General features: G+C 51.0%; 7 protein-coding genes across 7 annotated transcripts; 2 read left to right on the forward strand and 5 right to left on the reverse strand.

Annotated features, from left to right (window-relative positions):
- Positions 1–687: 687 nt before the first annotated feature.
- Positions 688–2,057, forward strand: LCP9604111_604 (uncharacterized protein; the record flags this gene model as incomplete). Its single annotated transcript, XM_039069761.1, has 4 exons — positions 688–789; positions 851–1,001; positions 1,056–1,710; positions 1,769–2,057. The coding sequence occupies 4 exons, from the start codon at positions 688–690 to the stop codon at positions 2,055–2,057; spliced, it is 1,197 nt and encodes a 398-aa protein (XP_038933152.1).
- A 1,070-nt stretch (positions 2,058–3,127) lies between these two features.
- Positions 3,128–5,708, forward strand: fcpA (protein-serine/threonine phosphatase; the record flags this gene model as incomplete). Its single annotated transcript, XM_039069872.1, has 3 exons — positions 3,128–3,375; positions 3,427–3,513; positions 3,569–5,708. 3 exons carry the CDS (start codon positions 3,128–3,130, stop codon positions 5,706–5,708), a joined length of 2,475 nt encoding a protein of 824 aa, XP_038933163.1.
- A 378-nt stretch (positions 5,709–6,086) lies between these two features.
- On the reverse strand, positions 6,087–6,803 carry LCP9604111_626 (uncharacterized protein; the record flags this gene model as incomplete). Its single annotated transcript, XM_039069983.1, has 3 exons — positions 6,087–6,190; positions 6,243–6,517; positions 6,643–6,803. The coding sequence occupies 3 exons, from the start codon at positions 6,801–6,803 to the stop codon at positions 6,087–6,089; spliced, it is 540 nt and encodes a 179-aa protein (XP_038933174.1).
- A 568-nt stretch (positions 6,804–7,371) lies between these two features.
- On the reverse strand, positions 7,372–8,472 carry LCP9604111_637 (arginase; the record flags this gene model as incomplete). Its single annotated transcript, XM_039070094.1, has 3 exons — positions 7,372–7,675; positions 7,744–8,327; positions 8,386–8,472. 3 exons carry the CDS (start codon positions 8,470–8,472, stop codon positions 7,372–7,374), a joined length of 975 nt encoding a protein of 324 aa, XP_038933185.1.
- Positions 8,473–9,055: 583 nt separating this feature from the next.
- Positions 9,056–10,978, reverse strand: LCP9604111_648 (glutamyl-tRNA(Gln) amidotransferase subunit PET112; the record flags this gene model as incomplete). Its single annotated transcript, XM_039070205.1, has 4 exons — positions 9,056–10,305; positions 10,352–10,493; positions 10,549–10,625; positions 10,681–10,978. 4 exons carry the CDS (start codon positions 10,976–10,978, stop codon positions 9,056–9,058), a joined length of 1,767 nt encoding a protein of 588 aa, XP_038933196.1.
- Positions 10,979–12,145: 1,167 nt separating this feature from the next.
- Positions 12,146–13,081, reverse strand: atfB (bZIP transcription factor atfB; the record flags this gene model as incomplete). The annotated part of the gene is made up of 1 exon (XM_039070316.1): positions 12,146–13,081. The coding sequence occupies one exon, from the start codon at positions 13,079–13,081 to the stop codon at positions 12,146–12,148; it is 936 nt and encodes a 311-aa protein (XP_038933207.1).
- A 635-nt stretch (positions 13,082–13,716) lies between these two features.
- On the reverse strand, positions 13,717–15,836 carry LCP9604111_670 (uncharacterized protein; the record flags this gene model as incomplete). Its single annotated transcript, XM_039070427.1, has 3 exons — positions 13,717–14,414; positions 14,467–14,772; positions 14,822–15,836. 3 exons carry the CDS (start codon positions 15,834–15,836, stop codon positions 13,717–13,719), a joined length of 2,019 nt encoding a protein of 672 aa, XP_038933218.1.
- Positions 15,837–16,086: the final 250 nt, after the last annotated feature.

A 16,086-nucleotide genomic window follows, 5' to 3' on the forward strand; every position in this document is an offset into this window, starting at 1 on the left:
GCATCGTGCAATTCACCGTCACCAGAGACTACGTAGCATTCACTCATTGGAGTTGGCAGTAAGGCAGCCCTTAAGCATCAAAAGGGCACGCGCTCCCTTGAAAGGCACTAACTAAGTGGAGTATTTCTAGACAGTTTCGGCCCCTGGACTAGATAGTATAGACATATGCTGAGCTACAACAATACCCCGTACACTCTAAAGATTGATGGCTGTATCACAGCAGGGCACGAGAGCTTGCTGTAGAACAATAACATCTGAGCGTAGCCTTTTGCCACATCGACCGTCCTGCAGCTGCCAGGTACGCGGGAGGAGTGTCTTCCGACCAGTCCGACCACGGCGCTAACTGCGCCCAGGCACCAGCTAAACACCTCCCCTGCTCAGGACTGATTTTATATGTTGTACGGAGTATAGTCTAGAGGAGTCATAGTAACGTGGCGAAGAGATGGGTCTAAGAAACAAGAAACGAGAAACATTCTTCGTACAAGTTAGGAGGGCAATCTTCCGCCATGTCATGAGTCCATCGCCAAAAGGGGGTTAGTGTGACCCTCCCGCTTCCGTCATCGTCTCTCCAGCCTCCACTCCCCCATCTACCATCTCATCTACCCTTATCTCCTCCTTCCTTCCCATCTTCAAGTCATTCTCTTCTTTGCATCCAACATCTACAGCTTTCTTTTCTCATCTTGAATGATGAAGTCATTCACTATCCTAGCAGCTTCGGCGTTGCTGGGCAGTGCTGCCGCCGAGGTTCACAAGCTCAAGCTCAACAAGGTCCCTCTGTCGGAGCAACTGGTACGATCATCCCATCATCCCTATTGCCTTCACAATACCCTGGAAGCTGATCGATTGATAGGACACACACAACATCGATGCTCATATGCACAACTTGGGCCAGAAGTACATGGGAATTCGTCCCGAGAAGCACCAGGACCTGTTCCATGACACTTCCCTGAACCCTGCCAGTGGCCACAACGTGCTGGTTGACAACTTCCTGAATGCTCAGTGTACGATAGTACCACCAAAATTTAGGTCCTGAATGATGACGCTGACCTTTCCAGACTTCTCCGAGATCACGATCGGTACTCCTCCCCAGACCTTCAAGGTTGTGCTTGACACCGGTAGCTCCAACCTGTGGGTCCCTTCTTCGCAGTGCAGCTCTATCGCCTGCTTCCTTCATAGCAAGTATGACTCGTCTTCTTCGAGCACCTATCAGAAGAATGGCTCCGAGTTCGAGATTCGCTATGGATCTGGCAGCCTGAGCGGCTTCGTGTCTAAGGACACCCTCCAGATTGGTGACTTGAAGATCGAGGGACAGGACTTCGCCGAAGCTACCAATGAGCCTGGTCTGGCTTTTGCCTTCGGTCGCTTTGATGGTATTCTTGGCCTCGGCTATGATACCATTTCCGTCAACAAGATGGTCCCTCCCTTCTACCACATGATCAACCAGAAGCTGGTTGATGAGCCTGTGTTTGCTTTCTACCTTGGCGATGCCGACAAGGATGGTGACAACTCCGAGGCTACTTTTGGTGGTATCGACGAGAGCCACTACACTGGCGAGCTGATCAAGATCCCTCTTCGTCGCAAGGCGTACTGGGAGGTCGAGCTCAACTCCATTGCCCTTGGCGATAACGTTGCTGAACTTGAGAACACCGGTGTCATTCTGGACACTGGTACCTCTCTCATTGCCCTGCCCTCCACCATGGCCGAGCTTCTGTAAGTTGGATTCTCGCTTGCCTTCGTAATGTAATCTGTTTGCTGACCTATTCCACAGGAACAAGGAGATCGGTGCCACCAAGGGCTTTACTGGTCAGTACAGTGTCGAGTGCGACAAGCGGGACTCGTTGCCCGACCTCACCTTCACTCTGGGCGGCCACAAGTTCACTATTGGCCCCCACGACTACATCCTGGAGGTCCAGGGCTCCTGCATCAGCAGCTTCATGGGCATGGACTTCCCCGAGCCTGTGGGTCCCCTTGCTATTTTGGGCGATGCCTTCCTGCGCCGCTGGTACAGTGTCTATGATGTCGGTAACAACGCCGTCGGTCTGGCCAAGGCCAAATAAATGCCCGACGGCCGGTGAGCTGTGAATATCAGAGAACCAGGTGACACAAGGAGATTGCTTCGTATATACATGTCGCTTCTGAGTTGAACGTATGGTTTCATAGCGCACTTCATTCGCCTATTGCTAAGTAGCATGTTGATTAGGGTTTTTGTTTTTGATCGCTGGCACAGCCCCTTCGTTAAGGCCTGTCGCTCATTGGTACTGCAAATGGATATCTTTATTGGTTAAGATCTACTTATTGCATCTCATTCTTCTATCGAAGAGTCTTCCCTCGTAGTGGCCTTGGTTCAGCTGGATCCCTCGATAAATTCCTAGATGTAAGAACTTGAGTTGGCAATTGGTTGGAGCTAATGCTGGTTAAGCATCAATCCACAGTCAAATTTCTAATACGTACAGTCGGAGAAAATTAGTAGTATGTCACTACGACTTAGAATATGAATAAAAATATGTCGAGGGCTATTTGATCAAGCCATCATATCATACCATTCAGAAAAATAAGATACTTGGACTAAAGTAGATCGCGCGCCAATTAATACGAGGAGGTACCGGCTTTCAAGTACTGGTATGACATAAGCGGAAGTAGCTCTCAACCTGGATCGAGTGAGTCCCCGCACAACTTCAATGAGCTTCCCTTTTCTTTGATCGAAGTCCACATTCCTCCTTCAATCTTCTCCGCCCTTTCAAATTCAAGCGACTTAATTCGCCTGGTGTGTGATTTGCCTCGGACCTCCGCGCCAGGTTGTGCTAGGCGCACGGTTTTCTTTTCCCATCCGCGCTTGGAGTGGCGATTCTCATTGCGCTGCCGAAACCACCATTCACATCTATTTATTCCTCTGATCGATCTTGGAATACTGAGTCATAGGCTGGAATACCATCATCGGAACCCGATATTATCCAGCTCAACACGCGTTGCGTGTCGGTGATGGCGTCGTAGCCGGAACCGCACGCGATCACTCCATTCGGCCCACACGTCCTTGACGCGCGCTGTCAACATAACAAGGACACAGAATACATTTTGGGGAACTGAGCATTAGTACATTACATCGCCTGGGGGCGAACGAAGAGCAACGATGCTTCTCCGTCTGCCCACCGGCCTACATTACCCGATCACCGTGACGTCGCTGCTCAAACAGCCTGGCGACACGATTGAGAAGGATGGGGCTTTGTTTTGGTATACTTACCAGACTACCGTCACCGAGGGTGATGGACTGGGCAACAACATCGAGGTGAAACGTAGGTTCCCGGCTAGATTTGAATCGACTATTGATGGAGAGATCGTTAAATGGCAAATCCAAAAGGGAGACGTTATTGATGAACCGTGAGTATACCGACCCTTGTCTTTTGCTATCCTTTTCTAATTTGTTGCTAGGGTCAATGTTGTCGAAATCGATGAGCCTTGCGCGCACGAGATTCAGTTTGGAGGACTTTGTGCCGAGTGCGGGAAGGACATGACTGAGTATGTATAAGCCTTTCAGCGGGAATTGAGCTTTTCTAACCTGTCTCGTGAACAGATCTACGTACAATACCGAAATCACAGATTCCATGCGCGCTCCAATCTCCATGGCTCATGATAACCTCACACTTACGGTCAGCAAAGGGGAAGCAGCTCGAGTCGAAGAAGATGCGAAACGCCGGTTACTTGCATCGAGGCGTTTGACCTTGGTGGTGGATCTTGATCAAACTATTATCCATGCCACTGTTGATCCGACAGTGGGGGAATGGAGAGAAGATAAGCAAAATCCGAACCACGAAGCTGTGCGGGATGTGCGACAATTTCAATTGATCGACGATGGACCTGGGATGCGTGGATGCTGGTATTACATCAAGCTGCGGCCAGGACTAGAGGAGTTCCTGCAAAATGTGGCTGAGATTTATGAGCTGCACATCTACACTATGGGTACTCGTGCTTATGCCCAACATATTGTTGATATCATTGATCCCACCCGCAAGCTCTTCGGAGATCGAATTCTTAGTCGAGACGAGAGCGGAAGTTTGACGGTTAAGGACCTGCAACGGCTGTTCCCAGTGGACACAAAGATGGTGGTAATCATTGATGATCGTGGTGATATCTGGCGGTGGAGTCCCAATCTTATCAAGGTCTCACCTTATGACTTTTTCGTCGGAATTGGTGATATCAATTCTAGTTTCCTCCCAAAGAAGGAAGATATTGGAGCGAACAAGCCTCAGATCGAAGCGAAGGCACCGGAGCAGACCAATGAACACCACGTCAATGGCAAAACGCAAGAAGGGGCCCAGGTATCAGCATTAGAACAGCTGGTGACCATGGGTGGTGGAGACAGCCCAAGGCTCCTCCAGGAACAGACCGATGCACAAGAAGAGACAATATTGCATCAGGTGGAGGATCGACCTTTGTTACAGAAGCAAAAGGAATTGGAGGCAGAGGATAATCTTGCTGAAACCAATGAAGTATCGTCTAGCATTGAAGAAACCCACGAATCTGCGAAACCCCGACATCACCTACTCGAGGACCATGACCAAGAACTCTTCCAGCTGCAAAACCGACTCGAACAAGTACATTCTCAATTCTATGATGAATATGACAAGAGGCGGACTCTCGCCCTTGGGGGTCGGGTGGCTGCTCTAGGGGGTCGGGTAGCTGCTTTAAGGGGAGAGAAGGTTTACTCAAGAGACAAAGACGTGGATCTTAAATTGGTCCCCGATGTCAAAGACATCATGCCGCAGATCAAACGGCGGATCCTTGGAGGGGTGGTGCTTGTATTTTCAGGTGTCCTTCCTCTGGGCATAGACTTCCAGAATGCAGATATCTCGCTATGGGCGAAGAGCTTTGGTGTGACGATCTCGTCAAGGGTGAATGCCCGCACAACTCATCTCGTGGCTGGCCGCAATCGCACCGCTAAGGTGAGAGAAGCTACTCGCTATCCCAACATCAAGATCGTGACGACACAATGGCTTGTCGACGCGTTGGTTCAGTGGAGACATGTTGACGAAGAACCTTATCTCCTCCCACTTCACCCAGACGACCGAGGCGAACCCCTGACTCCGAGTGAGCTCGAGCTTGAAACATCCATGCTCTCGTCCGCAGACGAGGATGTGACAGGGCCCCAATGGACACAAGAAGATGACGCTGAAGACATCTTCAAGTCATTCGGCTTGGACGACACATCGCCGATCGGGTATGATGCGGACGAGCAAGCCGCTGTACACGATGAACTCAAGGACTTTTTGGGCAGCGATGACGAAAGTGAAAGTGACAACGAATCCTTATTAGACGAACCATCCATAGGAGGCAAGAAGCGTAAACGCAACGAAGACACTGAAAGCGGCACCGACGAAGAAGAGTCTGGAGACGACGACGGAGATGACCATGACAAACAAGGCTCCCGGCTCTCCCAACGCATCAAACGCTCCTATGAGCGCAACACCAAGCTGCGAGAAATTACATCGGCTCCTGCCACCGGTAGTGACCAGGCTTCCCCAGACCGCCCCCAAACATCGGCTGTGGAGGGGGAGTCTGACTCTGAGACACCGGGAACTAGCAGCGCTCCCAAGGCCGACTATCCCGACCCAGATGACGATGACGACGAGCTGGAACGGGAGATGCTTGCTGCATTTGAGGGCGGAGGGTATGACCCTCATGCAGAGGCAGATCCTGCAGCTGAGGACGGATAGAGCACTCGGTTGATTTTGTGCATTCGTTTCGGATTCTCTTTCTTCTTGTCATAACCGGAGGGTGTGCGGTTGCAATGCGCTCTTGGCATAGCGACGGCGTTTATTAGGTCTATTTGACTTTGCGTGTCTTCTTATCTGTAGTTCTCGGGAATTTGTGTATCTGAGGATCGATGTACAATTCAGTTCAATATACTGGGATTATGTCTGCACTATGGAGTACTAAAACGATATGTCTATATATGTAGATTGAAATATCTCGTTTGTATCCTTTCAGAACCAAATCTTATGCACACCAAAAAGAACCAATGCTATGTCGCTTCCATTCAACGCCACAGATGCAAAAAGGTGGTATCACAACAAAAACAAAAACCAATGAAATCAATCATAAACATCCCGATTCACCTGCCACGACATAATCATCATCCAAAGATAGAAAATCGTGTTCACAAGCTCGAGCGCAAAGGCAGTTCTCCAGCAATTGCCTATAAAGTCAGTATACAAAACATACAAAAGAGGGCATAGAAGAGAACTCACAAATAGTACTCTGCGTCAACCAAGCCAAGGTGTTGATATTATTCCCCCAAGCCTTATTGTTCGTCACGTAGATTTGGCAATTATCATTCACATTCCCGACAACGCCATACAGCTGCAGCGAAGTCTCAATCAGACCCGTCAGCCACAGCACAAAGAGAATAAAGCTGCCGATGATGATAATGCCCGGTAAGAGGAAGTGGCGCGCTGCAAGGATCATAATTAGGAATATGAAGCACACGCCGAGTGCGCTGCTGACGACCATGTAAGGGAAGAGCCTGGAGATGTTAGTATAGATCCTGTATTGACTATGACATGTGGGAAGAATGTGGGGGGTAGGTTATGAGTATGCACGTAGCCACACGGATAATGGATAATATAGAGATAAATATAGATCACTTACCATGGCGTCCCAAGATGCATTTGTGATTGCACGGTCATGAACCACGAGAATATCCCCAGACATGTCGCTGCGCACGATAGCACAACCATAATCCAGATGTTGAGTTGGAGTTCGGGCCAGTGGTAGCGGCGGCGCATTTCGCGACGCCTGCGGACTGCCATTGGATTGCTTGTGGGATGTAGATAGAGGGTTTGAGGTGTGTGTTGGATTGCGATGGGTGATGGAGCTCGACTGCGATTGTGGAGTGGAGTGGAGTGTGTGCTTTATACTGGTGCTGTTGTATACTGCCCGACGCAGGCTTGGATGCCCTATATTTTGTTGCGGGCTTGGGATCGGATGGCCAGATCGGGAGTCAAGTGAGTCAAGTGAATCGAGTCTGAAGGGATTGGTAGAATCCTATTGTTTCAGGTGAGGCGCGGTGACTGGGACAACGCATTGGGCGCCCTTGAGCGCTCGAGGCCCTGGGGATTTTGGAGTCGGTGCGGTGTGGATATATTTACAATCGTGCATGAATTTCTAAACGAAAGAAAAGGCCAAGATATACAGAGTAAAGAAGAAAAATTAAGCAAAAGAAAACAAAATGGCCGGGGAGGGGGAAATTTAGGAAAATGGGGTGGCAGGGGATTTAGTGTCGTTCCCTCGGACTGGCAGCAATTCTTTGATCTATTTTGGACTGAATCCTCTAAATCTCAATTAATATCCTCTTTTAATCCCTTTATCAAATCGTCTTTATAGAAGAGTGTCACCCAATGCACTACGCACCAGCGAACACCCTGCTCGAATGGTCTCCGACGCACCCTTGGACTCCAGGCTGGGGTTCACCTCGACCAAGTCCATCGCAATCAGATTCCCGGTCTCATGCACAGCCTCACAGATGAAGTCTCCCTCACGCAACGTCAGCCCACCACGGACTGGTGTACCGGTACTAGGAGCCCACTGCGGATCCAACGCATCGACATCGAAGGACAAGTGAATGGGAGTGTCGTTACCGATGTGAGCGAGAGCCATTTCGACAACGCGACCGATGCCATGACTAGCGGAGGAAGAGGTCAGCACGAAGATCACCACCACAGCCCAGGGAAAACAAAACAGAAAACATACCGGTCGATATCGTGCATACTGAATGCCTTGATACCATTCTCCCGCAAGAGCTTCTTCTCCCCGCGGTCGACATCGCGCAACCCGATATAGACGAGCTTCTGCGTGCTCACGATGTGCTCGTCCTGCATCCAGCCAAAGATATCCTTCTTGTCCTCCCGGGCCAGCCGAGTCAGGAACGCCATCGGCATACCGTGGATGTTTCCGCTTTCGCTTGTTTCGGGAATGTTGATATCGGCGTGGGCGTCGACCCAGATGACGGCCATTTCGCGGCCCAGTCGCTCGCGGATTGCCTTTGCTGTGCCGGAGACGGTGCCGATGGCGATGGAGTGGTCGCCGCCGAGAGTGAGTACGAATTTCCCGTCCTTGGCGTAGTCGTAGACCTGTGAGCTGAGCTTCTCGGTGACGGCGCTGACGGCGCGTGGCTTCTTCATGCCTCGGTGGTCGGGGTCTTCGGCGGGGATGTCATTTTCGTAGTAGTGGACTTTGCTGTCGTGGTGGACTTCGTAGTCGAGGTCTTCGCTGAGTTGGGTTAGGAGGCCTGATTCGATGAGGGCCATCGGTGCTGCTTCGACGCCCTTCTTGCACTGTTGGGGTTTAGTATGAGTTCATGAGCTATAGCTGTAGTTCCACCGGGTGTCTTACCTGGCCGCCATTGAAACCAACGGCAACAACGCCGAGCTGGTTCGGGTGTGAGAGGAACCTCGAGGTAATGGTTGAAGGTTGTGTCATTTTGGAGAAAGCAGGGAGATTGGAAGAGGAGTCAAGAAGAAAGAGAGCTGTTCAGGTGTTGCGATCTTGAAGATCTCGATAAGAATTAAAATGTGGGGGCTCTCGATAAGAATATCTGAAGAATCGTCAGGATAGTCAGGCTGATGTCGATTTGTGAAAGAAACAGAGGATAACTCTTCCTTTAAATATCTCGGACTTGTCTTACAACTTTTCTCACATGGCCCCGACTTCAACCGGGTCGGTGTTTCATTCCTTGCGCGATGCCCGCGAAGTCGCTAAAAACTGCTTTTAGCGATCACAGCGACTCCGCCGGATCTCCATCACTTCCGTTAAGTACAGGTTGAGGAGAGCGCACCCCTTTAGGGCCATTCGGTGTCCCACAAGCCTGGGTTTGACCTCTTACAGCGAGAGATAGGCCGGCAATTCTGTCATTTCATTTCCGGGCTTTGATCCAAGCGCGTGGGGTGGTATCGGAGGTCCGGGAGCCTACAGGGAAGAGAATAATCGCAAGGCCACCGTCTCGGCCACGGTCATGAGGGTATCATTGAGGCCATAGAATACATTCCATACTATACTATACAAGCTATCTCAGGATCAACTCTCGGAGAACCTCTTCTGCCTTGAGTGCCTCCACCCGGCCTTTCTCACCATTGCGCATCATTTGCCCCACAAACCAACCCAGTTTACCCAGCTGCTTCTTGCTACGGATCTGCTCGACCATCTGCGGGTTCAGCGCAATGACCGACTCCGCCAGAGCTAGGTACTCCTCCCGCGACAACGGCCGCAGTAGGAGATTCTCCTCCTCCAGTAGTTGCGGCACTGGCCGTTGGTCCCCGTCAAAGATGGTGGTCAGCACTAGTTTGGCTGTCGGGCCGGTGATGAGTTTCCGCTGCAGATGGTCGATGAGATGCGCCAAGGACCGGGCTGGGACGGTCTCCGCGTCCCATGCCTGATCTGCCTTAGCCAGGAGAGCGCCTAGCTCGTGCAAGACCCAGTTGCTCGCCACCCGCGTGAGACCGGCGCGCGTTTTGTCGTCTTGATCTACTTGAAGAGTGCGGAGGATATCCACCACATCGTGGTAGTACTCGAGACGGGCTCCGTTGTCCAGCTCGATGAGTGGTTTGGCATCTTCGATTGGCAGATTAAACTCGGATCCAACGAGCAGTGTAAGAACAGTGTCTGGTGCTGTCGGAATAGACGCTCGGAGACTAGAGAGCAGGTCCTCTCCAATGACCAGTGGTGGAATATCAGGATCAGGCATGTAGCGGTAGTCGACCGAGCCCTCTTTGCCGCGAAGTCTGCGAGTTTCCGTGCTGCCGATCGTCCACCCACGTGTCTCTCCTTCTACAACACCGCCACTCTCGAGCACCTCGATCTGTCGATTCTTCTCGGCAATGATGGCATCCTCTACCGCCTTGAAGCTGCTGAGGTTCTTAATTTCGGTACGCTGACCCAGCCCGCTGATTCCATCGTACTGATATTGTCCCGGTGCTTCGCCTCGGCGTCGGACCGAGACGTTGACATCTGCGCGGAGACCGCCCATTTCCATGCCCGTAGTCACGGCACCACAAGATAGTAGAATGGCTTGCAGCTTCCGCACGCATGCTGCGGCCGTTGCAGGAGTGTGGATTTGCGGCATGGTGATGATTTCGACCAGAGGATGGGACACACGGTTGAAGTCGAGAAGTTGTCTTGAGCCCCGGTATTCCTGGGATTTGGCTGTGTCTTGCTCCAACTGGAGTTGCTTGATGTCAATACGAATCCGTTCACCGTCCTCCGGGGCGATTCCATCGTAATCGAATAGGTCAACGTAGCCATTTCGGGCGAATGGTTCTAGAGCACGTAAGTATATTCCGCGGGTTGAAGGACAATAACTTACCATAGTATTGTGTGATTTGATACCCCGCCGGCTGATCCTGGTAGAAGTAATGTTTCCGATCAAACCGACTCACTCGCTGTATCTCACAATTCAGTGCAATGGCAGCGCGGAGAGCTGGTAAGAGAGTCGCGATTTGGAATGCCTGTCTCAGATCAGCCCTGTCGCGATTCCACAGCATTGTACACGATAACACTAACCGGCTGGCTACCCGGGAAGGCCAGATCGAACAACGCAACGTTGGAATTGGGGATATCGCTTATCGAAGTTGCCGCCCCTATTCAATTGATGAGACGCCGACTCGTAGTCTCCGAGGTAAAAGGCGTACTCACGAGAAAACAATTTGGTCTCTGTATCCAATTGCGCGTGGATCTCCACGCCCACTGTCAGTTCCCATTCTTCCCTCGATGCCTCCTCTGTTTCCTTGCGTTGTCTTTTGTGTGATCTGAGCGCTTTGGCTTCCTCCTTGAGTTGTTTGCGGAGGGGAACGCGATCGGCGGAGGCTGGCGGTTGGAGATAGCGGGTTGGCGCGGAGGAGAATTGGGCTTTAGTGGATGAAAGGGCTGACCGAGTCAAGCGACGGACGCAAAGAGAGCGGAGCGTACCGCCACCAATACATGACCGAAGCATAGAGATATTGGACTCGTGTTGAGTGTTGAGTCTTGAAAGACGTGAATTTGCGGGAGAAGCTCGGGACTTGGCGATCTGCAGATCATTGGACTTCAGTCTAAAGAGACATATTCTTTTAAACAAACCCTTTCGAATATCATTTTTGTACATTTACAATGCTGTGAGAAAAAGAGGATAGTATTATAAAGTTCTTTTAACACTAGCAGAGTTGTATTCAGTCAAAAATTCGAGATGTTATACACCTTATTCACCCGCGGAGTGTAGCAACGCTCTTGGTTTCGTATAAAATCAAGTATTAATATGTTATAAGACAGTCTAAACATCATAAAGAGAGAAAATAGACCTTTCCTACCAAGACAGCGAAACCTGATACTTCTTCTAGTGCTCTATAGTGTCAGTCTTAAGACTTCAATCCCGCCTGACAATCCATGCATGCTCAGGATCGTATGATGAAGCTCGGCAGATAGCTGAAGTCAAAAGAAGAACAGGGTGCTAATATAATACTTGTTGCCTGTTAAGTGAGCCTGTTCTAGGTTGGATTTGATCTCTCGAACTATATAACCTTCTCGGAGGAGCAGCGATTGGCTCAGTCGCCACAGTAAATGTTTTCCATCGGCTCGAAATGCGGGGATTAAGTCTCCACACCAGCTAGAAAGAGGCATTGGAACGAAATATCAGAAGTAGAAGACTATCCCAAGGGATAGAAATAGCTATACGCAATCAGTGACATAATTGATATAACCTTCTACGTCGAACCGTGGACGATAGCTGTCTCTCAGCCATGTACCTGTTGAAAAGATACAAATCGACTGCATCGAGTCGACCGCTCTTAAATTCTAGCTATTCTATTTCTACTATATAAAACATATCGATAGAGACTAATGAATTTCCATCTGCCATGTTATTGTAGAAGATACACACAGCAACAATTCCTAGCCAATCGCCCTCAAGGCAGCTAGAACAGAATCAAAAACAGTACGAATATCAAAAAGCTTCCGTTTACTCAAGTCGAGGGAATAAAAACGCCAGACACCCTCCAGTTCCACACTGGATCGCAATTGAAAGGCTCCAAAAATCCCACATTCAACGCCAGACTGACAGACCTGCTGCCCGGATTACCTCCACATAAAAAAAGTCGTTATCACATAACATCAGCACGTGTTAAACTCACACATTGATCAAATCATCAAATGTATCCTCCGCCGAGAACGAATAAGACCCCTCAGAGACGAGCGAAGCCTCCGACTCCCGGCGCATCTGCTGCTCAAACGCCTCAGCCGCCGCCGCCGCAGCGGGCTCAAGCTGTAGAGGATCATCAAAGCCAAAAGACATGGCCGTCGGCGCCGGCGCAGACACAGCCACCGCCGCCGTAGCCGGAGCTTGCGTGTGTTCGAGGGGAGAAACTGAGACAGAGGGGTTATCTATTCTGGCGGGCGATTCCGGTAGCCCCGCAGGCGCAGCGCCATCTTTATCGGTAATCTTCTTGACCATCTGGGCGAGGTGAAGTTTAATGGGCTCGTCCCCACACTGAGCATGTTTCAGCACCTCGTTCTTCAGCCCCAGGATCTCCGAGCGCAGCCGGGCAATCTCCGCAACCAGCTGCTCCTTCTTCTCGGACTGTTCCTTGAAGTTGAATTCCAGCTGCTGGGTGTGTTCCTTCTTTTTCTGGCGACACTTGCTTGCAGCGAGACGGTTGCGCTCGAGGAACTTGGCCCGCTTGGCGCGTTCGTGTGGGGCTTCGTCGAAGTCCGGGCTGAGGCTGGCGGTGGTCTTGTATTCGCGTAGGCGCCGGTGTTTGCTCACGCTTTCCATCATGTCTAGCGTGAGGTCCCGGCCTTGGTCATCGTATGGGGGCGGGGTTGGCTGGCCATTCCGGACCTGGGCGTTTTTGAGGTCCCGCTCGAGTGCCGAATGGGCAAATGCTGCCGAGTCGGCCTTATCCCACCCGGTGGCCATTGGTGAAACTGGACTCAGACCCCAGAGTTGGTCGTCGTCTGGAATAGGAAGACCTAGGAAATCGCCTGAGAAGGAGCTTGTGAATGGTGATGGATCGATGAGATTGGTTGCAAGGCCAGGTAACCCTGATGGTAGCCCTGATGGCATTGCAGATTTGAGGTTAGACATGTCAAGGCAAGGAAGCTTTAGAGCGAAAGTTATGTTCCTTCTAAAACATGGAAGGGAGAGAAAGCAAGAGAGCACACTAAGGAAGCTAAGACAGGCTCTCTTGCCCTAATAACCCTAAACAGTCAAAGTCTGTCTTTCCCTTGGAAGCAGGAATGTGGACGGTGCCTGAAGAATCGCAGAGAGTCCAGGTGCAGTCGACCTGGTTGGAGCCACGGTCGGACAAGACTTCCTGCGGTCCAGAAGATCCGAGCGAATGGCACCGGATGAGATGATATTCGGGTGTCACCAAAGAAAAAGAAAGGTAGAAGAGGAATGTCAAAGGATAAAGGAATGTATGAATGTATTTTTATCGCGGTCGTGCCCTGGCCTACTAGGTAAACCCCTTCAACCCTAGGATGCCTATCAAAACATAAAACAACAAAAACAAGGTAAGAGATAGAAGTGAAGAAAAGAACGGTATCCAACGGGATTCAAAGCCGGCCAGCGAAAAACAGGGTTGGGGAATATCCCAACCTCAGTATACAAGTAACAAGTTCAACTCTTTTAGAAATCCAATCAGAGAAACTTCTGGTGTCTCATATGAAACATCCACAACCTGGAATCTCTTTGTCCGATTATTCCCTGCCCACCACGTATCGTTCTTTCGTCCAGTGTTGCAGCTGTCGGTGGATAAAGTGCCAATTATTGAGCAATAGCCCCGCCACGCGTTGTTCCTCAATCTCCCTTTCCACTGCTGAGATTCCTTCGTCGTTGGCTTGCCCCCTGGCCCCTAGGAGGAGCGGTCCAAACACCCGCGCCAACTCGTGGAAGTTGGGACTCGCCACTGGATCACGGAGCTCCATCCCGGGGTCCTGGGCGTCGGTCTCCACATTCACCAACAAGGAAAGAAGCCCAAATACCGCACAGATAAGGTCGAGCTGCATCTCAGGCGCAAGGGCGATGAGCGCAAGACAGATAAGCTGCACTCGGGCGGCGGTCGTTGGGCTTGCCTCAGAGATACAATCTGGCACACGGAGCAGATGGGATGGATTGGGGGTCCAGTGATAGTACATCGCCCTCAGGATTCGGTAGAGCCGGACACTCCCGAGGATCCCGTTTGGAAGCCCCGCCAGCACGGCCCTTAACGCCCAGGCGACACTCAGGACGGGCGCTGAGTCCTCACGGAGCTGGGGCATGGCAACTACACGCATCGTGAGGGAAATCTTAGATTCATCTTTCTCTGCCTCTAGCACCTGGCTAGCAAAGTGCTCATACAAGCGAATGGCGACTTTCAGATCGCCGGGCTGGACGAAGATCTCGGGAGTGTTAAGACCTGCAGGAACCCGAGTCAGTTCAGTCGTGACGTAGAAGAAGCAGCCACCAACCATATTTGTGCAGAAACATCAGCGTTGCCACAATGTATGCGGGGAGCTGCACGGGACAGGGGGCTAATTCCGTCAGCATAAGATAGCCATGTCCTCCAAGACGGGCCAAAGTCTGAATCGATCTTCCTTGCAACGAAGTCATCGTACTGGGGCGACGAATATTCGCCAATGTTTTCATTCGTCGCAGTTTAGGAGCTGGTACCAAGGGAGTTGTATCGACATCCAAACTGGATCGCACCTTGCGAACTCTGCCCAACAATCCAAATCCACGACGACTCGTGGCTTGTTCGGGATTGCGCTCTGATGCTATAATCTAGTCAGTGGCAACCCAGGCCCAAACAAAGACAAAACGTACGTGGGCTTGGAGTATCATTAAATGGAATGGCAAGCGAGATCCCAAACTGAGCTGCCATCTTGTTGTAGGCCGCGATAGCCTTGGGCGAGTCAAGTGTGCTACTCCAACTAATTCGACTTGTTTGGCTGTTGGCCGAACTTCCCCCCGGACGTTCGATGACCGATTCAATTGTGTCGAAATCAGTCTCGGCGATAGGCTCCAGCGTCGCTTCAGAAGCCCTGGATGATTCCTCGCGGCTCGTACCTGCACTATGCCTCGAACTCGATTTTCCTTGTTTAACGTCGGTCGCCTTCCCATCTGAGAACGGGTCCGAACCCTCGTGAGTATGCTTTTTGGTATTGCTGCTACTATCGTCAGGGTAATACAGCATCAGTCCCGGCCATCCCCATTCCCCCAAAGGCCCCTGAGTTGGCATCCCGAGGTGCTGGGCAGGGGTTTGGGAGACAGTAGCCTCGGTTTGACTGGACTCCTGAGAATGAGTCGTTTGAGTGCTGACCTTCCGCCCCTCTTTCGGGTTATCGAACCTGACAGACTTGCCAGCTGTGGATGATTCCCCGGCAGCAGTATCTTGCCCAACGGGGTTGGAAGTCAACGGTTTGGAGCTCGACCTCCCTTTGCGGGCACCCTCCTGTGCAGCTTCAAGCTGTGTGTCCGTGATGGGGTCATCTTCCTGGGATAGACTGCTGCGCAAGCGAGTAACCATTCTCTTCAGACGCTTGGTGCCATTCTTGGACCGAGTAAGTTCGCCCGTATCTTGGGTGTGCTGAACAGTCGACTCAGTTTCGGCATTGTCAACGGGGGTTGCTACAGCCGAGCTAGGTGCCTTGTTCGCATCGCTGGGTCCTGCTTCTGCTGTCGGGTCCTCATCGCATTGTATCTCATTCGAGGCGGCTTCGGGCTGATGCTTCAATGGGTCTTCCTCAGACGTTGGACGTCGTCGTGGCCAGACAGTACGAGATGCAGCAGGGTTAGATGGCTCAGTCTTGGACCGGAATACAGTTTTGAGACGCCGCATGATTATATTTGGATAATGTATACGAGAGGAAGAGATGGTGATGAAGTAGAGCTAGAACAGGGGCGCCGGGTTGTGACTTGGACAAGGTCCTGCCCTCGAGGAAGGAGCTGAGATACATGAGGAAGTCACGTTCTACCTTCTATAGTCCTGGAAGAACAATAATTAAGATAATGCTTAAGCATCATTGACATTCAAATCTTCCGAGTCTATTCTGTGCCAGTGCTCGTAAAAAACAAAAGAGAGCACCGGT

This window comes from Penicillium roqueforti (assembly GCF_015533775.1).
Source record: "Penicillium roqueforti strain LCP96 04111 chromosome Unknown scaffold_01, whole genome shotgun sequence".
Lineage (NCBI taxonomy): Eukaryota > Fungi > Ascomycota > Eurotiomycetes > Eurotiales > Aspergillaceae > Penicillium > Penicillium roqueforti.